The sequence below is a fragment of the Lodderomyces beijingensis genome, assembly GCF_963989305.1.
Source record: "Lodderomyces beijingensis strain CBS 14171 genome assembly, chromosome: 4".
In the NCBI taxonomy this organism is placed as follows: Eukaryota; Fungi; Ascomycota; class Pichiomycetes; order Serinales; family Debaryomycetaceae; genus Lodderomyces; species Lodderomyces beijingensis.
Window position 1 is genome coordinate 490,911 of NC_089973.1, and position 22,451 is coordinate 513,361.

The following is a 22,451-nucleotide window of genomic DNA, read 5'->3' on the forward strand; positions in this document are numbered from 1 at the left end:
TGTAATTCTCAACCAAAAAAAACCTTTGCACGTCATCATTCAAAACTTTCATTAACTAATTGTAGATACAAAATGATTAGCATTTTACAAAATTCCAAAAGAGGTGTAAGTAAAAGATGTGAGCTTACAAAGATGGGAAGTTCTTTTCGTTGAAACCGGCCTTGGCTTCACCCTGGCCACCTCTGGCTTCACCCTGGCCACCTCTGGCGCCGCCTCTGGCACCGCCTCTTGGGCCACCTCTCTTGTTTCCTCTGAATCCGCCTCTGGAGCTGTTGTTGTTGTTGTTGTCGTTTTTGCTGTGGTTGTTTCTGAATGATGGTTGCTCGTCAAAGAAGGTAGCTTCGATTTCTAAAAGCACTTTTTCCTTTGGTGCTTTGGACTTTGTTTTCTTTTGGTGGGTGGCAGCAAAGAACGCTTCCTCTTGTCTCTCGATTCTCTGTTCAGATGTCCATTTTTGTTCGGCACCTTCGTTGGCTTGTCTCAACTTCTTGGCCCCGTCCAAGTCCTTTTGTTTCTGCTGTTGCTCAGCAAGAAACTCCTGCAAGGACTTTTTTGGAGTGCTGTCGACAGCGTCGGTTTCCTCGGTGGCTTCGGCTTCCAAGTCCGCAACAGCGTCTTCGGTACCTTCAACTTCGCCAGCCAACTCTCTGTTATCGCTTTCGCCCCATCCTTGTTGGAGCTTCTTCTTAGAGTCGGTCTTGCCGGTTCTCGAGTGACGGTCAAATGGTTTCTTTTGGTGCTTGGTAGCAGTCGATTGAGGAGCTGGCTCTTCCTTGTTGGTGTTCTTGGTCTTCAAAGCTCCCTCGTTACCAGTTGGCTTCGACTTCTTCTTGGCCTTGGCTGGGTCAGCAGAGGGTGGAGCTGCATCGGCCTTTTTGGAAGAAGTGTTTTTCTTGACAACTTCCTTGACTGGAGCAACTGGAGCAGAGTCGTCCTCAACGTCATTGCCGAGTAAATCGTACAAGTTCTAAAAACGTATCGTGGTTAGTACCGCTTGCTTGGCCGAAACTACAATAACAAAAATGTGGTATCATGTGCTGTGCCTGGGGAGGGAGGTCTGGTCAATTCTCACACGACCCATATATAAAGTCGTCTTTTCTAACCCAAAATTGCGCTCCTTGAAAATTTTCCAGCATGATCGCCAACCAAAAAGAAGAACGAAAAAAACAAAAAAAAAAAAGGGATCTTTCCCAAAATCCCACAAGTAGTCCATGATTCGAGCAGAAGAAGCTAGTTGAGGTAAAAGAGCTTCTTCTAGATCTCTCTAGGTCTCTTTCCAGGCCCGATCTGTTTTTTTTTTTTTTTTTTTTGGATCAAATTGGTGACTTCTCAATACCACAAGGAAAAATGGTCGTTGGGGTTCCCCTTTTTCCAAATCCCGTCAAAAAGGAGTCCATTTTTCCCAGATCCTTTCCCCCCGCCCCTCCAACGCTAGTTTGAAGAATAAAACATACTCTGTTCTGGAAAGACATCTTTGATTGAGCCTTTTTCAAAATATAATCCAATCTTCTATCTAATTACTTGTAAGACCTTAGGTAGAAAGCAAATTGTTGACGGGTGAAAAAAAAAAATTTCGAATGAAAAAAAAAAGTTTCATTCCAATCGCTCGCTCTCTTTGCGAGAGAGTTGGTGGTGTGTGTCGTGTCGGGTTCCCTGTCCTGCTTTTGCGACAATCCAGATGCGTGTTTGTTTTTGGTAGGCGTAAAGAGTCAGAATCGGAGTCACAGATATTGTCAGCAAAAGTGCCTACTACATGCAGTATGGTCCAGTCTACACACAGGTATAAAGAGCATAAAGAGGATACATGCATCTCTAGGCAAATCAAGGTTTCTGACAAAATCTGAAAATTTTGACAAGCAAAGAGAAAAATGAAAAAAATAAGCTCATGAGCTGGGCTCAAGGATGTGAAATAGAGGGGGGAAGTGAAAAAGCTAACGTAGAGTCTAGGTGAAGGGTCGGGGGCCAACCTCATGGTTCAACCTTACTCAAGATTGCTTGTTTTCGGTGTGTCTACGATCTCGATTTTTCTCTGGTGTGGGTGATTGCGCAGATTTTGTTCCCAGCGTCGAGCCACACTACTACTGAAATTGGCAAAGTTCACACGACCTTTTTAGGGGGCTTTTTTTTTGAAAAGCCGCTTTGTCGAATTTCATCTGTTTGTCAAATTCAATTGTGGATACAAAAGGCTCCAAAGCAAGAACCCATCAGATGAGGATTATATGGTGAATTCTCCCCCCCCCCTCCCTCTCATCCCTATACAGAGGAATAATAAAAAAAATATTATCTATTATTCTATGCAAATTTCAGAAAATCAAATGAAGGGAGTTACTTCTTATAAACAAACTCTACTCCAATCCTTTTCAAAAACGCACGCACAGCCGACCTCAAGTCATTGGACATGCTCTTGTCGAATATTTTCAAAATCAAGTCGTACATCACCGGACCGTACTGCTGGAAATCGACATCGTCCAACTCGACGTAGCCTTGGTAAATTTCGATAATCACAGGTTTCCATGTGCTTATGTTTCTTTGTTGATTTGTTTCATCAAACTCGCAATAGCGAGCCGTAATGGAGCTGCACAACGGATCGAGGTAGCTCAAGATGGCTTTCTTGTCTTGTGCAGTTGTCTTGACGTCGTCGCAGTACATTCTAAACATAATGTTGATGAAAACAGCCGAGGACGACGACTCCTGCTTCAACAAATTGGGGAGTCTTTCAATCACTCCCGCGTTCCATAAACGCACTCTTAAATCGTAGTCATCGTTGAAGGTTTTGGCAAAATTGTAGGAGTTCAACAATAACTGAGCCCACTTCATCAAATACTCATTGGGCACAATCTCGTAAAAAGTTTCATTTTCAAGCAACTCCGACACGGTTTGGATCAAGAGCAACTGCAAAACACTCTTGACCACGATCGAGGATTTTTCTCTCGTCAACATTTGCTGCTGGTGGTTTTCGGCAAGTTCGCGGTTCAAATCCAGATACTGGTCGCCGCCGCCGCCGCCATTGTGCTTTGAATTGGCGGTCCGTTCTGGATCCAACGTGAACAACTCTGATGCCTTTGTGAGCTCAAATAGTCTACCGAGCCCCTCTGTGATTTCACTCCAGTGCTCTTTTTGGAAATTTTTCGCATTGTCAACCAACAAGTATGTCAAGCATTCACGCCCAATTCTCGCTATGGTGTCGTTTTCTTGACAGATACATGAAGTGATGAGCTTGAGGTAATCTCCTAACAAATGGTTTAATGCGTCAAAGTAATAGGTGAACAAATTGATCATGCTCTTTAAGGCTTGGATGAGAGTCGTCGACAACCACACCGACAATTTGTCATTCAAATCGTCCAAATTCAACTCCCAGTGGTTGCTCAAAATCTTGAAAATCGGAAACAACAAGTCATGATAGATGAGATCCCAAAAGTCGTGGTTGAAATGTTTGCCATACTTCATTAGCAAGGCAAATAGATTGTGAAGCGCTTTGGAACGCACCTCCAACTCTTCGCCAGTCATGATTATGTCATGGAACCCAAAAAGCACAGGGAACCAAAGCTTTTGCAATTGGTCATTCTTCTCGGCTGGATCAATAGCTTCATCCTCGCCATTGGGGAAACTGAGCTGGGCAATCTCATAAATCAACCTCGAGAGAACGTCCAACGATAACAAACTTATTCTTTGAAACTTTTCATTCTTTGCCAACGTGGTAAAGCACACGACAAGGTCCGAAAAGGAGTCTTGTCGGCGGACTTCCTCGGCATACTCCTTGTTGATCCAAATGGCCATCTTGTAGGACTTGGTCACCAAGGCCTCCTTCGGCTCTCTGGCGCCGGCAGTGCAAACATTAAAGATGGTCTTCCATCCGGATCTGATCTGGCTGGCACGTGCCAATATCATGTTGTTCATGCACTCCAACACCATTTCCTTGACTTCTAGTGACTGGTTGTGGGTAATCGCATACTCAAACGGCTTCAAAAACTCTTTTTGGAACTTGAAATGAGCCAACTCTTCAATTTCCAAAAACCTCATCGACAATTGACGCAAGGAGTCCAATGCGAAAAACAGAATCGATGCATTGGAGTGGCATCCCAATTCGTTGAATGTCTCGCCCATAACGGACCATATCTGAGACCACTCCAACCGAATCCTGTCCATATTGTAGTAACAAATGTCGACAAATTTTTGCAAAGAAAACGTCCTTGGGTTACTGCTTTGCCCTGAAGAATCAACCTCTTCTCGTGTCACAATAGATAAAGCCTTAACAAACTCCACTATGCTTGGACCAGAAAGATTTGCACTATTGGTGAATACTTTATCGATGGCAACTTCCAATTCGGTTTTCAAAAGAAGCCTTGCAACAACAGGTGACAAGTGCTGATTATGAAATTTGCTAGAAGCCGACTGCGCCGGTGTTTGAGACGAAAATGAACTAAAGAAACTGGCGGAACTGGTTCTCAGGCTATCCATAGAACCTCTGTTGATCACCTTGGCAACGGTGACATCAGGGATTGAATCTTGATCAACCCCCTGGGCAATCAACTGCAACCGCTCAATCTGCGAAATAGAAGTTAAAATTTGTATCCAAGCTTCACCGAGATGGCTGCCATCAGACACAGCTACATCCAACATGATTTGAATGGCATCAACATTCTTTGGTCTCATTTCTTCGTAGTGGTTCAAGTTTTGAAATTGGACCAAAGCTCCAATAAACGAGGCCCTAGCGTACTCCAAGTCAAACATACATGCTATCCGGATGGACAACTTTATCCCCTCTAGACACGCCTTGGTCACGTAACTCTCGTCGTATTCTTTGAAAGGAGGAGTCAACCCGGCAAGGATCGACATCCACATGGTGTCAAATATGGACTTCACATGCAAAACACTGGTTGCCGCATAATACATTGTCTCCAGTTCCTCTCCCCTGCCTTTGCTTCTCAAACTTTTCATGAGCCTCTCGGCTTTGGTGGACATCTCATTCGAGGCATAGAGGTAGGCTTCGCGAGCAAGATCACGACCTCCAAAAAAGCCGAGACTCGGGGTGGTTGGAGTCACCACCGCCAAGTCCCCCGCCAAGAGAGCCGCGTGCTGCTCCGATTGTAGCTTGATTTCGTTATGAAGAATCTCGTCGTAAATTTTCTTGAGGAGTTCGCGAGGGATATCGTTGCCGTCATCAATTCCCGAGTTGTTCATCACAAAGCTGTCGAATGTCATTCTATTCTTGACTTGAGGTGAATGCAAGTCGGTGTTTAACATAATCACCGAGTAACCTAAAATGTACGCGGTGTCGGCGTTTGCGAAAACTGAAGGGTTACCCATCACGTATCGTTCGGCAAACTTCAACAAAAATCTATCAATTTTCTGCGCTTCACCTGGAAGTCTAAACGATTGCAAAAATTGTCTCATAGCATCCACAAACTCGGCGTTTTCAAACTCCATTTGATCCACAAAGGCATGCATAATGGCAATATTTTTCTCGTCGCCTTCACCGAGATATTCTCCAATCACGGCCTTATCCAAGCCGTCCGTTTCAAGTAAAAATTTGGCAATATCTACTGGTGAGTCGCCATCCTTGATGAATCCGCTTGAAGTCAAATAGGATATGCCCTTTTTGGCCTTTTGGTTAAACTGTTTGATACCTTCGAGCAACGCCTTTTTGCGTTGCTTTTGGTTTTCAAACTGCTCAATCTTCTCTGTCTCGTGATCTTCCCCATTGAGAAAAGATCCGTTTCTGGTGAGATTAGCCGACGTGCTGTTTGAGTCCGAGCGGTCCCTCGACAAGGACAAGAAGGAGCCGTTGCGCGTATCAGATGTGGCCTGTGTTTTTGTCGTAACCAACCCCTTTTGAGCCCACGAATACATTGAGCGCAAAAAGGCAACTAGACAACTGATCGAAGTCATTTTCAAAGCGTACTCAATCAGGAACAAATTGTAAATTTCAGGCTCGGGAGGCTTGGAAGACATGGTGTTGGTTGTCAAATTTGAAATCTTGCTCACGTCGTAAATAGAGATGCCCTGCCTTCGGTTATCGATGAATGCGTGCTTTTGTTGTGGAGTCACGTCGACTCTTTGCAATGAAAGTTTTGTTAGATAGTCTATGATCTTTTCGCAGATATTGGGCATATTGCTATCGCAATCGTAATTGAGGTAGAACTCAATGACGCATCTCGAGTCATTGCACAATCTTTCAATGATGGACAAGAGGTATCTCTTTTGGTGTGCACTCGACGACTTCATTTCTGCAACTGGGAAGTAGATCTCATCCCAAAACACGGGAATCTCCCTCTTGAACTCAGATCTCAAATTCGATATTATGACCCAAAATATCTCTAATGAAAGCTCAAAGACAGGCGCCAAGGGCGAAGCGGCATTTTTGGATAACGCAAAGCTGATATACTGCCTGCATGCATCTATCAATCTCACCTTCTCGTTGCCGGTTCTTATGACTGCTTCTTTGCTCAAGAAAATGTCGATATGCTGTTTCAAAACTGTGTGGAGTACATGCAAAGATAAAAGTTTCGATCGAACGGAATGGGACTTCATATCTATCGTCGCCGAATCTAGGGGCTTGGTTGATATTTTCACCATCGCCCGGACGATAATAAAGACGTCTTTAATGGATACGTCCATCTGGGTCTCGTCCTCGGCTTCGCCCTCGCGCTCGTATTCAATCTCAGAATTGTTGATGTTTTCGAGTTGATTCAAAGTCAATTTCTCTTCCCCCTCCCTCAAAGGTTCCGGTTGTTCAGTGAATTCAATATTGAGGGAACTAGAATTGAGACTTTTCGAGACTTTCGAGTCCAGAACTCTTTGAAAAACAGCACCAATGACTTGGGTCACAATCCCCTGCGCAACAGCTTGGTTTCTTGGATTGAGTGAAAAGACAAACACATTGTAGATGACCCTGATGGCCTGGAGCAAAGGAGTGCCGTGGCAGGGCATCAACAAGATCGAATGCATCAACGCTCTCGCGACTTGAAGCTCCAACTCGGGATCTGTTCCTTCCCCTTCAAAGCACGCGGCAATCACATCTACCGAATTGTTGGTGAGCTTTACTTTTTCCAGATCTTCGTCAAATTGTCCGTAGTCAAACAATTTCGCAAACAAATCCACGGCTTTGGATTTGATATCGACGGATGGTGTTTCACAGCATGCTTTCAACGCATCAAACAAGACATGAGGGTTCCTCTCGTCCGAAGCGTTGAGGGACTTGAGCGCCTTTTCGACTAGACCCTTGAGTCTTTCGTTCTTCTTGGCCTCTTTGCTGGCCAATATCAGCTCAAAAGTCTTTTTGAAGATGTGTATGTTTTCAACGGTTGCAGTGGAGTTGAGCGAGACCCGCGAAGCGCGCGACTGCTCCTGCGACAACTTGGTTGAATCGGTGCTGTTCTTGATGTCGATGGATGGAGTCTCACGCTCATGCTCGTGCTCAGTCTCAGTCTCAGTCTCAGTCTCGGCCATGGCCCCGGTGCCGGCCCTTGGAGTGCTCGTGCTGGCTTCTTCAGAAAAAAGCCCCGGTGACTTTTCAAAACCATGTTCAGTTCCCACGACCAGAGACTGCGTATCGTCTTGTCCGCAACTCTGTTCTTCAGCGCCAGTTACCATGTTTTCCTGTTCTTGCAAAGATTGGTCTTGCTCATCTACAGCGGCGTTGGTAGCGGTAGTCTGTGGGTCTGCTTCACTACCGTTATTTTCCGTCTCCTTCGTAGCCATCTCGTCCTCTAATTGACTCTTGGAATCGTTCTTTTCACTAACTTCCTTGGTCACTTCGGCGGAATCGATACCTTGAGCGTCTTTCGCCAACTCTGTCCCACGAGGAGCATCTTCGTCTAATTGAAGGCCCAATCCTACCCCGGAACCAGAGGGCAATTCACTTGCCATTGCTTCCTTGTCGAGTTGTACTTCACTGGACATAAAGTGCAAGTGTGTGTGTGTTGTTTCGTTAATTCTCCGAACACTGTTTGGATAACTTTTTGTTGCCAACAATGTCCCAATTTCGTCAATAGAATACAATAAAAAAATCAACACATAGAGAGAGTGAGGGAGAGGGGAGAGGTGGTGGTAAAAGAGAACGTTGTTGATCTGTGTCTTGAAATTCACGTCCGAAAATTCACGACACGACATTGTCCACTTTACATATAGGTTGTAGATAAGTATCTATATGTATATTTACTTTATATACGCACTCTCTGGTACAACTTTACGTGTTCAAAAAGACACCATACGAAATATTATACCGAAAATTTCAAAGAAAAAAATTGTTTGATCAAAATTCACTCAAGGCAACAGCAGTGGCTTGGTAATCGTCGTGGGAAATGGAAACATTTACGTTTTTGACTCCTGCTTTCTTTGCTGCAGCTTTGGCGTCGCCCGTTAAGCTGACCTTTGGAGCTCCGTTTGCGTCTCTTGAGATGACAATGTCGATCAAGCTGGCGCCGCCGCCTTGTGAAGGTACACCCAAGGCTTTGAATGTAGCCTCTTTTGCCGACCATGTGCCCGTGAAGGACGCTTGTGGGTTGGACGAGCCCCGGCAGTAGGCAATCTCCTCTGGTGTGAAGTTTCTTGCAATGAAAGTTTCATTGTCCAAGTTGATGGCAGAGAGCAATTCGACGTCGACACCAACGCCTTTGGATGACTTGTTTAGGCTGGCTAACGCTTCAGCGGTTTTTCGAGCGACTTCGCCAACGTATGCTTTCGATTGGATGTTTTTAGCAGAAAACTCAAAGGTGTTTTTCTTTTTCTGCTGCTGTTCAACTCTTGCTAATGGGTCCAAATAGACTGGTTGTTCCAACTCGTCCGCGTATGGCGCCTTATCCTTGGCCCTGAACAAGGAGTTTCTGGTGATTGCATTGTGCATGTAACGGTAGGTCTTTTTGTTTCTGGCACTAACCTTGCATGCGTAGTCTTCATAAGTGGATTTGTCCAAAACGGCGTACAAGTAGTCGGGATGGATAACCACGGCTTGGGCACCTTTTTGGCCAAAGCCAAAAGAAGTGACTGAAACGGCCTTGATGCCGTCGGTTTTGATTGATCTCGATGGATACAAGACATACTCGTACTGTTCTAACAATTTGTCGACATTGTCTGCATTTCTGTTACCTGGAACAATACCTGATTCCAAAATCTGGATGGCTCCATTCAACATCCATGCACCAGCTGCACCTTTTGGATGTCCAGTCAAGTACTTTTGGAAAACACCAAACACGGGGTTACCCTCGGATCTTCCCAAATGTTTCATCATGCTATTAATAGTGGCAGATTCATTCTTGTCATTGGCAACGGTGGAAGTACCGTGGAAAGATGCTACCCCGATATCATCAATGGTCAAACCAAACACGGCCAATGAACCTCTCAAGGGTGCGATACGAGGGTCGGACTTGAAAAAGGCGTTACCCCATTGCTTCTTGGCGTCACAGATTTGCTTCTTGGTTTCGCGATGAATCGACTCGTACCGTTCACTCAAAAAGTCAGCCTCGGAAAACTCGTCGCCATATTCTTCCTTGACCAACTCTGCTTCGTCTCTCAACAACGCCAACTCGGACTCTTGCCAAAGCTTGATTTGGTCCAATCTCTTGTTCAATTGTCTTTTTCTGTACTTTATGCTCAAAGATGGGTTGGGGTATTTCAAATCACCGTGATGCTCTCTGGCTGTAGTCAAAATTCCTTTACCTGGTGCAGGAACCGATCTGCCAATCTTGTCGGTTGCAGTGGCGGTCATGGCCAACACGGCGTGGATTGGAACACCCATTCTAAGAGCCAAGTCAGCGGTCATAATCACTTGGATACCGGAACCTTGCGCTTCCATAAACCCGTTTCTGGTGGTGGTGGTTGGTCTCGACATCTCCTGTGGGGTTCTGCCTCTCTTAAACTCTTCGATGGAGTTGGATGTGGCATTCATATTGGCAAACTCGTACGAGCCTTCTTCTTGGAAATCGTCATAACCTCCAACCAAGACAACCTTGGCTTTTCCTGAAAGAATGGTTTCGACACCGATGTCGATCGACTCCACGGCGGTGGCACATGCACCAACGGGTGTCTTTATAGGACCCGACGAGGACAATAACAACATGTTGACCCAGGCACCCATGGTGTTGATAAACGACTCCTGAAGAATATCATTTTGAACAGGTCTATCGGCGTATCTGTCTTTGAACATACCGCGCAAAGCACTGACTCCTCCCATACCTGAACCTGAACAGTTACCAACTTCGGAGACATGCACGTACTTGTAGAACTCATAGGGGTCCGTTATACCAGCTGAAAGCAAAGCCTCGGCGGTTGTAACCAAGACATACAACGTGATTGGATCGACTTGGTTGATGGTATCCTCGGGGATACCATATGTTCTTGCATCCCAACCAGTGGGGATCTGACCAGCAACCAATCTGTCGAATCTCAAGGCTTTTGGTATGAACAACTTGGCACCTTTCAAAATCTTAACGGTGTACTCGCCGCCCTCGATTTCAAAGATTTCACAGTTTTCGCCGTGCTCATGCTTGTATTGCTCTGCATTTTCCTTTGAACATTCAAATGGTTCCAAATCGTGCTGAATGACGACTTCCTGGATCATTTGCTTTCTGTTTGGGTCGTAGCCATGGAACAATTCGGGTTCAATGAGCCTGATACCAGAGTGGTCCAAAATTTGGGCCTCGTATTTTGCCTTGACGTCTTTATCATCAACGGGTGTTTGCGTTTTGGCATCAATCCATCCAGAGTATTGCTTGCCCTTGAGTGCCCCGTTGTGGTATTTGATCAATCCCATAATCCAGGCCATTTCAATGGCACCTTCAAGTGAAAACTCACCCTTTGACTCCATCTCCCATCTTGTTCTGGCACTACCCCATGGACCAACTTCAGCAAACCCAGTAACAACAATAATGTTTTCCAAATCCAACATTCCCTCTAAATCAGGTGCAATGGTTTTGATTTCATTGTATGGTTTCAAAGTTGGGAAATCGAATTTCATGTTGGCTCTTGGCTGCACAGTAACTTTATTGTAAACTGCATCAACATTGTCCCCATTGACCACTTTTTGTTCTATTCCATTTTCAATGGAAACGGCTCTCTTGATATCGGCATTCTCGGTGAGGTCTTTTCTCAATTTCGAAGTAAACTCCTTTAAGTTCTCAATGAATTGCAAACCACCGTTCAAATCGGCCATTATGGGCTCTTCTTGGCACAACTTCACAATATCTGGAGTCATCAAGCCCAAGATGTTAAATGCCATTTCCTTTTGCGAAAAAGTTCTGACGCCCAACTTTTCAATGCCTTCTGCAATGATGTTGTTGGCGCTCATCAACCCGGTTCCTCTGGTCCATCCAATGATGGTTCCACAAATGGTCAATTTGGTAGCCCAATCTTCCGAGTACCATCTGTTGAACAACGTCTCCAACGAGATTTTCGACTCCGAGTACAACCCATCAAAACCAAACGTACCATGATTGGGAGATAATGGAAGGATACATTGGGCAGGCCTGGTATCAGTCTTTTTCTTTGCCTTGATAGCTCCAAGAAGTCTCATGAGATTAGTCATCATCATTCTGTGGGCAAACTCGGATTTCGAATCGATATTGTCGATGCCGTTTCCATTCTCGGGGATGGCAGCAAATGGAATGATTGTGTCCAAGTCCCAGCCAAGACCATTCTTTTTGGGGTCATTGTAGATGTAATCAGCTAAAGCTTCGACATCCTGCTTCGAGCCCTGGTTGAAAGGGACAACAATCAAGGTAGAGCCTGCAGCACCATATCTCGCATACATATTTTGGTAAAACTCGGTGACTTTTTTGGAGAATCGCGAAGTTGTCACTACAACTTTTGCCCCACCGCTGATCAAGCCTTGCAAAACCTCGGCCCCGATGGAGCCGGCACCAGCACCAGTGACCAACACGTGTTTGTTTTTGAATGTTAAACCGTTGATTGCTGCCGATTCCAAACCATCGAGGTAAACCGCAGATAATTTACGGTCGTATTCCCAGTCGCGCGATTGTCTTTTGCTTTGAATGTGCAAAAATGGAATGACTTGCGATGGAATGGTGGACGACACCGGTTGGATAATCGAGGTTCTGTCTGGAAGCGAGGCAATCTCATCGTCGTCTGAAGCAGTTGATAATTCATCCTCTTCCGTGGGAGTGTTTGAACCAGTGGCCAAGGCCAAAGCGTCCTTGGTGGCTTGGCGGGTTTCAATCTCGCTTGATGATGCCACTACTTTCAACAACTGATCGTACACTTTTTGGATCTCCAACTTGCTTTCTCTAGAAGCTTGCTTGGAGATGGCCTTGTACACTCTAGCCAAGTCCTCCTGGATTGTTGGTTGTTGAATCTTGGTCATTTCTCCTCCTTGTGCCATTTCGTAAACGTATTGCTCAAATTTCCTCACAGTATCAAGGGTGGCCTCTTCATAAACAATCTCACCTTTTGCACCAACAATGGTTTTAGGTCCAGTGATCCTGCTCACGTCTTTGTAAACTGGATCCTCGCCAAGCACTTGTTTACAGTTTTCCATCAACTGCTCACCCAATTTCTTTGCCAACCGGTACGTCTCGCCTCTGTATTCCGGGCAGAGGTCGATATGATACTTCATAAACTTGATCAAAGTCGGGTTGGCTCTGTTCATGATTTGAATACATTGGTTGATTGTCTCCCTATCGATGGAGTTTAATTTGCCAAAGATGATATCAAACCACATGGAAATGACATCCTGTCTTGCCCAATTCCAATAAGAGTCATAAGTTCTTGATTTCAAATGGGAGAATGCTGGCTTTATGCCGCTAGCGTAGAACTCACCATGTTCAGCCGACCACAAGTCCAATTCCTTTTGTAACACGGCAGTGGCTTCTTTTTCCTTGACAAAACTCTTGGCTCCGCTCTTGAGGTCGACTTGAAGATACCTTGCCAAAACTTCCAACTGCTGTCTGGCCAAATTTTGGTTCTCGGACTTTAAGGCGTCCAAGGCGGCACTATCAATGACGGCGCCGCCTCCGTTTGCACCTGACCCACCTGAAGATGCCGAAGCCAACGAAATGCCAGCCAGCGCAGCGTATTTTTGAGCAATAGTGTCCAAGAAAGCTTTAGCTTCTGCTTCGGAAGCGAATCTAGCGGCTGGCTCATTGCACAATGCCGTAAGCAAGATAGAGTCCTGTCTGCCCGGGCCCAAGCCAAATCTGGTCTCCAAGTACTTTCTCGCAGCAGTCATGGAGAACCCACCGGGCATTTTCGACGACATAAATCTGCCAATCAACGTTGTTGACGTTTTACCGAGCTGTCCCGAAAAGTTATCCTGGAACTGTTCGGCCAATTCTTGCAATGGGGTCTCTTCGGGCTTTTCAGGCACCGCACCAAACTCCTTGCCCAAGTCACCCAAGATTTCATTCTGAACGGTTGATTTACCGTTGACCAAGTCCTTGACGGCTTTTGACATTGGCACGGCATCCAAGGGCTTTTTCAATTTTTGGGCAACCAAGACGTGCAACACAAGTGAGGCCTTCACGGGCTCGTCTGCTATTGCTGCAGCTGGACCCTGAGCCTGAGCCTGAGCCTGAGCTTGAGCTGGTGCAGCAACGGGAGCTGCGGCCGCTGCTGCTGCAGGAGTTGCAGGAGCTGCTTTCGCCTCAATTGGTTCTTGCTTGGTCTCCACGAGTTCAGCTGGGTCTGGCTTGTAGTAAATTTCCTTTGCATCTTTCGAATAGCACAAAACCTGACGTTGCAAAGACAAGGCAGCATCATAGGACTGATATTTAGCCTTGATTGTTCTCGAGGCCATTCCGGCCAATGTTGGCGAAGGCCCTATCTCAATGACTCTTTCGGTGTTGTGCTGCTTTAAAAACACATCTTGAGTTTCGATCCATTTGACGGGTGAAGCAAACTGGTAAGCTAAAAGCTCCGTCAACAAAGTGTGAGACAACTCTTGTTCAATCTCTGCCCTCATGTTCTCCTTTGCTTTTTGGGTATTGATGCGGTCAATGGTCGATGAGTTGTTTAAGACAATCAATTTTCAAGAGTTTTTGAAAACTACCGAGAGGTGGATAATTGGTATCTTTTACTGGCCTAGTTTAAAATCGATCATCTTGTATAAAGAAAAAAAAAAGCCCAAAATTATTTTTAACCAACAAACTCCCGTTGGTTAGGGGTTGGGTGGGTTGTGTTCCCTCCGAGTTGAAGCATCCGTTTCTTCCCACACACATGTGTGCGCCACAACAAAAGAATCTAGCCCACCAAAAAAAAAAGAGAAAAAAATTGAAAACTGCGAGCAGGCTGAGTTTAGTCCTGTCCACTCGTAGGCAATGTAACATTCGAGACGGCTGCTTTCACATCCTTGAAGTTGAATGGTTCAGGAACGAAGCTGAAGACAGATTGAGGAAGCAACTGCCATTCTAGCTATAGTCTCATATCTCTAAGATTGTGGATAGATGTTCGCAAAAGGGGTCCACACATGGGATCTATCGCCCGTAGCATATTCCCAACACTTTTTGATCTTAATTTTTGCAACCAAGATCAACAAATTTTATCGAGGAAAAATAAAAAATTTTACAATTGATACAATTTCAAGAAACTTCAAAGATCGAACAACAAACAGCAACCACCACCACCACCAAGGGTTCTGAATATTGCTTAGTTAGTGTGTTTGTAGAGGTGGCGGTGGTGGTTGTTGACAAACAGTGAATTTTAAGACATGGAATGACTGCAAGACAGACAGATCTAGGACCCTGTTGTTTCAATTCGCAATGGAAGTCTCATATTCTGCACCAGGGATGAGGCTGAGAACTTGAGGTAACCGTTTGCAATAGGGTATGTTACCCAAGACGTTTTGGTATTTGTCGTAATTGTCTAGAGAAAGCGAATAGGCTACCACCAAAAAAGTACATCTCACTTCTATGTGGAAAGTTCTTTGTCTTTGGTTCACCTTAGAGCCACATTTGGTAGCGCCTAGGCACCATCCGCTACCAAATGTGTCGAACCTCAGCCCACCCATCAAATTCTCAACCCCGTCAAAAAATTTTCAAAACCAAAAAAAAAAAAAAAAGAACCTCCCTTTCTTTCTCAATCAAGGGCCCACGAGATCAGCATATAGTATAGTCAGTCAATACACACGGGCAACACTGCTCCCCCCCTATTTACCTTTCATCTATCGCAACGAAACTAACCTTTTACTCTCACAGCCATCACCAAAACTTAATGCCTTCTCATTTACCCTGATTATATTCGTTTATTTTCAGTCTAAAATGGTTCAAGAGAACACTTTTGATTTGGGAAATTGATATTTTCAGATCATCTCCACCCTGAAACGATTACCTTGTGTAAAATTTAATTTGATGTTGTTTCGGGACTATTACAAATGATCTACATTCTTTCTTTTTTTTTTTTGTTTTCAACACCGACAATTTTATATAAATGTATTTACAATTTTTGGGAAGTAGCACTCGAACCCGTCCCTGTACACAACAGGCTCATCCTCGGTGCATTCGAAAACATAGTTTTTATCATTGCCATTGAACATGACCCAGGCGAGATTCTTGAGCTTGCGACGGTACTCCAAGACGAAATCTTGGTACTTGAGTCGATTTTGATCCACCCTGTTCGCACGTGGACATTGCCAGTACTCCTCGGCAATCAAACAATTATTCCTCTCTGTGGGTTCAACCACTTGGAACGAAACAACTTGCACCTCGGTGGGGATGAATGGTAATAGCTCAAACAAGTCCTTTTCGATGATTTCCAATTTGAAATATGTCAAATGGACGAACCGCAGTAGTTGCTTGAGACTGTGCACTTGTAATTTGGCTTGCAACACTAGTGATGTTATCCCGGGGTCGAGATTGCCTAGTAGTCGATCTACATTTGACTGGGTTTTCAAATTCAAGGACTTGAGTCGTAACTTGGAGAGAAAGGGCAATAATGCAGGGTCGTCTTCCACGTGCAACGTGAGATGATTGAGGTTGAGGTTCTGGTCAAGTAGGTAATTCTTTTTGTAGGTGCAATTCTCAATGAGCAAGTCGGTAACTTGAGAAATGTCCAAGCTCTTCAACTCCATGTTCCGTAGTGATACTTTCGTCATCGAGGTGTCCAATTTGCCCGGTTTTGTAAAGACCCCACTTTTTAAATAGGCAAGATCGAGTTCTTCGTTGGAATCTATGTAGCCGTTGATTTCACAAAGTCTCGAGTTGTACTTCAAAAGGCTCGCGGGGAAGGCACACCCAGCACAATCATGCCACCATTCAAAAACTTCTAACTGGTTCATACGCGAAACCAGCTCCATGTACTGGAGCATTTCCAAATGAGGAATATCGGGCAATTTATAGACGATAAACTTTTTAACGTGGCGGAATGTGGCATTTTTGAAAAAATTCTTGAGCGCATAAACCGATCTAATGATGACCCCCTTAACGAAATGGGAATCGAGTTTAAAAGTGTTGAAGTTGTAGCTAATCTCTTCGAGTTGGAACAACTTTGGCAACGAGTCCACGACAATCACGGAATAGAGCCGCGACTGCAAAATCCGGTGGAATCTCGAGTTGGTGAGCATAAGGGAGACGATATCATCTTGGTGTAAGCTGTAGCTGATTCGTTCAATGACCTCATCAGGCAACTCCAACATCCTTGTGTTATTTTGATGATAATGAAGAAAAAAAAAAAGACTTACTCCAGTCAAGAGGTTTGGACATGGTGGAAAGTCATTCAAGTTTTTATATATATTAAACCGGGGTCCACGTCCTCGTCCTCCTCTACGCGATTCCCGTCTCGGGTTTGCAGCTGGTTCAAAAATTACACAAAAATAGTAAACATAACGTTATCTGATCGGATCAAACGCAAATGTTGTCCCTGAACGTGCCAATAAAAGAAGAAAAAAAAATTGTGGAGTTGGGACAGAATAACCACTTTCTTTTGTAGGTAGATGCCCGTGATCGTGTGAAGTCTATGATGCGAGTACATATGAATCGTGATTTCTACAACTTCGATGCTGATTGCTTGTGACTCTATACTCTGAAAAGAAAACCTGACGTTCCAGATTTTTTCACAATAAATTTGTGCTAAAGTTCACCAAAGGAAACCTCTCCAAACATTTTACACTCTCTCACGTAGTAACACATCATCTCTAACCCCTTCAAAGTTCCACATAATATCATCCTGTTTAAAACTAACTATTTATTCAAAACTCAGTAACTGGGCCCGATGTCGTTAGTTTGATGAATTCCATCTTCTAGTCTCGAACTCGTGACAAGTTACCATTTGAAAAGAAAAAAAAAAAAAAAAGGTGCTGCAAAATCTCGCAGAGTAGGAGAACAAAAACAAAAGAAAAAACATAAGCCCCACGCGGGACTCGAACCCGCAACCTTTCGATAACTACTCGATAAGAGTCGAATGCTCTAGCCGATTGAGCTAGCAGGGCCGCTTTTTGATTAGAATTGTCTAATGGTAGATATAGTGCCACAATTATGTAGCACGTGCAAGAGAAACCATCTCACAACACCAAAGCTCCTACTTACACCTTAGAGCCGGTGCCATTCCCTAGAACCAGAAAACACTACTATTTTCTCATTTCAATACCGGCAGAGTATTATCCCTTACCTAAATAAATTTACAAAAATTAGGTCCCAAAAATGCATGTTTTCGTCAACTTTCGTCTTGTCTGAGATTGGAAAGCGGTATTGGTGTCTTACAACAGCATCGGCACAAAAAACAAGAATCTCTCATGAACCCTCGGCAAAACAGATTGCCAAATTTGCAGGAGTTTCTCAAAATTTTTTTTCTGACCTTTCGGCGGTGTTGGATTTCGATTCACAAAAGAAGCAGAGTTTCCCGGTTACCCAAACTGGAATGCAGAAACGAACTAACGAGAAGGTGTCCTTTGGGATAGCATGGAAAGTGTCTACTTTCTTTTTGAAGTGTACTTGAAATAGCACCTAACCAAAAGGTGAAAAAAAGGAGGACTCTTGTTGTCAAAAGAACAAAAAAATGGCTCGGTGGAACTTGGACCTGCTAGGGTGACCCAAAAATGCTCACTACTACTACCTCGCCAGATTGGCCGATTTAGAAAAAAAATGTGTGGACACATAGTTTGAGAAGATTGGGTTTGAGTCCTGGGGGACACATGGAAAGACAGAAAACGATCTCTCGCTAGTGAGGGAGGGAGGGATTATACATCACCCGATAGGTAGAAAAGTGTCGGCACAACAAAAAAAGTTAGCGTCTAATATTTGTAGTTGTTGTTTCTCATCTTACGGCGATTCTTTCGCTAGCGGCGGATCTACGCACCAACAAGAAAAGAGACAACAACGCATGGAACAACAATAATATAGGGAAGGACACTTTTTGCATGGTGGTTCCGATGGGTATGGGATACGGAACCATTTTTTTTTTTTTTTTTACCAACGGAAGGAAGGAAGGAGGGAAGAAATCCATCGTCCTTCGCTAGCCTTCGCTAGCCGCCAACTGGGCATTTTGTTTAATTCCTAAGCTCTTTTTCCGCGATATATTTAGCTTCATCTCATCTCATCTCATCGTGTCTTATCCCATCCGGTCCCGTCTCGTCTCATAGCTCCGAAAACCCTCTTTTCGGGCATTAAGGTATGCGCCACATCACCCATCATAAATGTAATGTTCTTTGCAAAGCCTGTCAGTCTTGAGTTGGAAAGAGCACACGATTGCAATTGTTCAAACTGGCTTATTCCAATACATATACATATGTAGATACAGGTGTAGATACAGATATCTGGAAACCAGGGAAGCTGTGTGGAAAGTGGACTACATGGCATAAAATGTCGCTCTTTTTTTTTTTTTTTCAATTGTTTTCTTTTACCCTGAGCAACAGAAACCAAAAGAAGAAAAGCGTGAATCACAACACAATGTGGAAGTGGGAAACTCTCAAACTGATGGAGGGTTTTGGTTGCCGACAGGACATAAACTTGCAGCGGCAGGTGTGTGTGTGTGTGTTCACTTGTACTCCTCCCGTTGTCTTATAATAACCGTTATCGATGCATCGCGAGAGACAGAGTCAGAGAACCCCTAAACACACCCACACAGAGCACTCTCCTGCTCTTATTCGGACCGGAGAAAAGATCGACGCTGGCAAAAGAATAGAAGTTCGTTCTCCATTCGGCCGGGTGTGCATGTTCCCTCTTCTCCAGACAGGGCTCTCTCTGCTCATCACTTGCTGCTTTGCCCACCTTGCCTTCGCTTACTCTAGCCTTACCCTGGGGCTACCGTTCCTCACCACCGTCACCGCCAGTGGCCTGTGCTACGGACGACATTTGCACTTTGCGCATGAACTACAAGTTTAGAGGCTCAGTCATCTCTGTCCCTCCTTTCAGCTGGTTTCGCACCCCCTCGCACCTCTCCGTACTTGCCTCCCACAATTGAGCGCTGGGACACCGTCAGCAGTGGAAAACTTGGTTCTTAAAGTTCCTGAAGATAAACGAGGGATATTGTTGCATTTTTTTTTTGGTTGTTGTTTGGCTGCTGAGATGGGGCAGGTGTGCGAGAACAAACGAGGAGGCCGGTGAGTGGTGAGGTTTCTGTTGACTTCTGTTGTTCTGGATATATCTAAATCTCAACCAATCCACCCCCATCAATCGATCAATCCGGGCCAGTGGTGTTATTATAGGAATACTATACACTGTCTGTGTGTGTACTGTGTGTCCTGAGTGTGTATTATTACTGCCGGTGGATTAATACGTGCGACATTTTGATTTTATTTTCTTTTTTGCCCACTTATAATAAACAATCGAAATGGAAAAATATTAGCCACACGTACACGACGCGACACGGGATGACAGTGAGATGACAAGTGCATCTCACACACGCCACTCCCCCTCTCACTCTCGCCCCCCCAAGTGTAAATCTCCTAATCTTGTTTCATTGTATTACTTGCTTTTGGGAGGTTCTTTCGCGGCGAGAGATATAGTAGAGGAAACAACAGAGGTGTAGACAAGAAGGCTAGTTGGCGCGGTCAAGTGTCGTGCCACATACAAAGGTATATCTCGTCTATTTCTTGCACACGGTGCACGACCGCCCTTTGCGCCGACATTTTTCACTCCACGACATTTTTATTTTTAATTAAAGGCAGGAGTATTTGTCACACTACATTATACCACCACCACCACCACCACTGGCTCTGGCCACCCACTATCCATTTTTTACCAAAAACTCCCTGACACACACAATCTTGTCCCCAACTGCTCTCCTTCCACCTATACCAACCACAGGCTGATCCCCACAAGGTCCTCCTTTCTATCCACAACAACTGCTACCACCGCCACCTACTGTTGCGCAGCCGAGGGAAACTCACTATAGATTGTCTTGTTAATTTTTTTTTTTTTTTAAAATTACTTTCCACCTGAAAAAACTCATTCTGTTACACTACTACTACTACTACTTACTAGCGCTTATTCAATAGCAAAACCAACCTACTTGTTGCCTTTCTTCTTCAATCATGTTTAATACAAAGATATTCGAAAATGGTAATAACACTTCACTGACAACTATGAACCAGGAGCCGCCGGTAGTGCAAGAAGAGCAACCACAACCTATAGACATCACGTTTAACCATCGACCTTCCATCTTCAACAACTCGAGATTCAGAAGAGAATCGGTGGCACACTCACAGGGCATGGGAGGCATTTCATGGGGATCAGTTACTATAGGCTCATGGTTGAAAGACGAGGTGATGGCAACAAATGTCGGCGGAAACTTCTTTGCTCCACATTATCAACAAAGCCAACAAGGCCAGCAGCAACATCAAAATCAACAGCAACAACAACAGTCTCAACAGCTGCAGCTGCTGCAACAGTTTCTCCAACCACAACCACAGCAGCAACACCAACAGTACCAAAATCTAATCAACCCAAGAAGAGGCTCCTTTCGCACAACCCTCCATCCCAGTATGTCGCCACAACAACAAACATCGTATCTTCCCGACCTTGAAGCCGACTATTGCAAAGATTACAACTGCTGTGGCGAATTACTACCTACATTGCACGATTTGCTTCGACACTATGAAGAAGCCCACATTCTGGCGTCTCCTCCCCTTGATGCCACTCAACATCTTCTCAATAGTAACCGTAACCGCAACTATAATAATGTCCATAACGTAATGGAGACGGTCTCAACTACTGACGTCTTTCTCAACAGTAGCAACAGTAACAGCCATCACACCACCAATACTCATAGCAGCACCAAGCAATACGATCACAATAACCACAACAGCCACGGCAATAACCACAGCAATAGCCACAACAACAACTATCACCATTTTAACCAACAGCAGCAGTATCATCAAACACTGCAGCAGCCTCCATTGACTCCTCCACACGATACGCCCATGCAAACAGAAGAAGAGGATGTCTACATCGATGATCCTGCTCGCCATCTCTACGTGATGGAAAATGAAGAAAACAAGCCTTTTAAATGCCCAGTTATTGGCTGCGACAAAACTTACAAGAACCAAAACGGACTTAAATATCATAGATCCCACGGTCACCAAGGTCAAAGTTTACGGGAAAATCCAGATGGAACCATCTCCATCATCGATCCCGACTCAAATTCACCGTACTTGGATAATTCTGCATTAGAAAAAGATAAACCTTATAGATGTGAAGTATGTGGTAAGAGGTATAAGAATTTGAACGGTTTGAAATATCATCGTGGTCACACCACTCATTAATTTTTTCATTTTTCATTTTTCAACTTTTTTTCAATTTTTTCAATTACAATTTACAATTTGCAATTTTCAAATTTCACTTGTTTTACTTTCTGAAGTTCATTTAATGTGAATTTTTTGAAGAAAAAAAAAAAACAACCATCAAGTGACGGAAACTTTTTTTTGGGGGAAATTATCATTGTTTAAGTATTAGATTGGGGTAACAGATACAAAATGAGGGAAAATCAGAGGCATCAGAGGCATGAGAGGCATCAGAGGCATGAGAGGCATCAGAGGCATGAGAGGCATTAAAATTTGAAGATTAGTGGGGGTTTGCTTCAAAAGGGTTGAGAGTTGACATGGTCTAGGCGTCAAAATCAAATCAAATCAAATCTAAGAAGAAAAAGAAAAAAACAGGTCAAATAGACGGGATCATCAAAGAAAGAGAGACAACTGCATTTCATCTCCTCTTCTTCGAGCCAATTTGAGTGTTGTTTCACGAGGGGCTTTATTTACCTTTCGTCAATGTTTTGTGATTGGAGTCGAATATCAATCATGCAACAGACAACCACTTTAACCAGTCTTTGTTTTATTACAGCATTTTCTGACTAAGATTTAGTCTGTTTCTCAACGTCAAGCATGGAGATTCATCCTTCATACATACACATAATCATGTGGTTGCCAAAATGTTGTTGTTTTTTTTGCCGGTGTCGATTTATACCAGGTTGACTTGTTACTTTTTTGTTGGTAACGTCCGTTGAAGTTCGGGTTCTCGTTTTTTTTTTTTTTTTTGGTTCTTAGGTAGTTGCATTATTTATTAATACTTTGTCTT

The 22,451-nt window shown here is 44.1% G+C and overlaps 6 protein-coding genes across 6 annotated transcripts; 1 reads left to right on the forward strand and 5 right to left on the reverse strand. All coding sequences in view use genetic code 12, as the record gives it.

Annotated features, from left to right (window-relative positions):
* Window positions 1-124: 124 nt before the first annotated feature.
* Window positions 125-1,472, reverse strand: LODBEIA_P32910 (uncharacterized protein; the record flags this gene model as incomplete). Its single annotated transcript, XM_066973385.1, has 2 exons — window positions 125-967; window positions 1,455-1,472. The coding sequence occupies 2 exons, from the start codon at window positions 1,470-1,472 to the stop codon at window positions 125-127; spliced, it is 861 nt and encodes a 286-aa protein (XP_066830229.1).
* An 853-nt stretch (window positions 1,473-2,325) lies between these two features.
* LODBEIA_P32920 (uncharacterized protein) lies at window positions 2,326-7,902 on the reverse strand (the record flags this gene model as incomplete). Its single annotated transcript, XM_066973386.1, has 1 exon — window positions 2,326-7,902. One exon carries the CDS (start codon window positions 7,900-7,902, stop codon window positions 2,326-2,328), a length of 5,577 nt encoding a protein of 1,858 aa, XP_066830230.1.
* Window positions 7,903-8,254: 352 nt separating this feature from the next.
* On the reverse strand, window positions 8,255-9,069 carry LODBEIA_P32930 (uncharacterized protein; the record flags this gene model as incomplete). The annotated part of the gene is made up of 2 exons (XM_066973387.1): window positions 8,255-8,985; window positions 9,057-9,069. 2 exons carry the CDS (start codon window positions 9,067-9,069, stop codon window positions 8,255-8,257), a joined length of 744 nt encoding a protein of 247 aa, XP_066830231.1.
* A 57-nt stretch (window positions 9,070-9,126) lies between these two features.
* Window positions 9,127-13,912, reverse strand: LODBEIA_P32940 (uncharacterized protein; the record flags this gene model as incomplete). The annotated part of the gene is made up of 2 exons (XM_066973388.1): window positions 9,127-9,144; window positions 9,194-13,912. The coding sequence occupies 2 exons, from the start codon at window positions 13,910-13,912 to the stop codon at window positions 9,127-9,129; spliced, it is 4,737 nt and encodes a 1,578-aa protein (XP_066830232.1).
* A 1,455-nt stretch (window positions 13,913-15,367) lies between these two features.
* LODBEIA_P32950 (uncharacterized protein) lies at window positions 15,368-16,579 on the reverse strand (the record flags this gene model as incomplete). Its single annotated transcript, XM_066973389.1, has 1 exon — window positions 15,368-16,579. One exon carries the CDS (start codon window positions 16,577-16,579, stop codon window positions 15,368-15,370), a length of 1,212 nt encoding a protein of 403 aa, XP_066830233.1.
* Window positions 16,580-20,464: 3,885 nt separating this feature from the next.
* LODBEIA_P32960 (uncharacterized protein) lies at window positions 20,465-21,643 on the forward strand (the record flags this gene model as incomplete). The annotated part of the gene is made up of 1 exon (XM_066973390.1): window positions 20,465-21,643. The coding sequence occupies one exon, from the start codon at window positions 20,465-20,467 to the stop codon at window positions 21,641-21,643; it is 1,179 nt and encodes a 392-aa protein (XP_066830234.1).
* Between the last annotated feature and the right edge of the window lie 808 nt (window positions 21,644-22,451).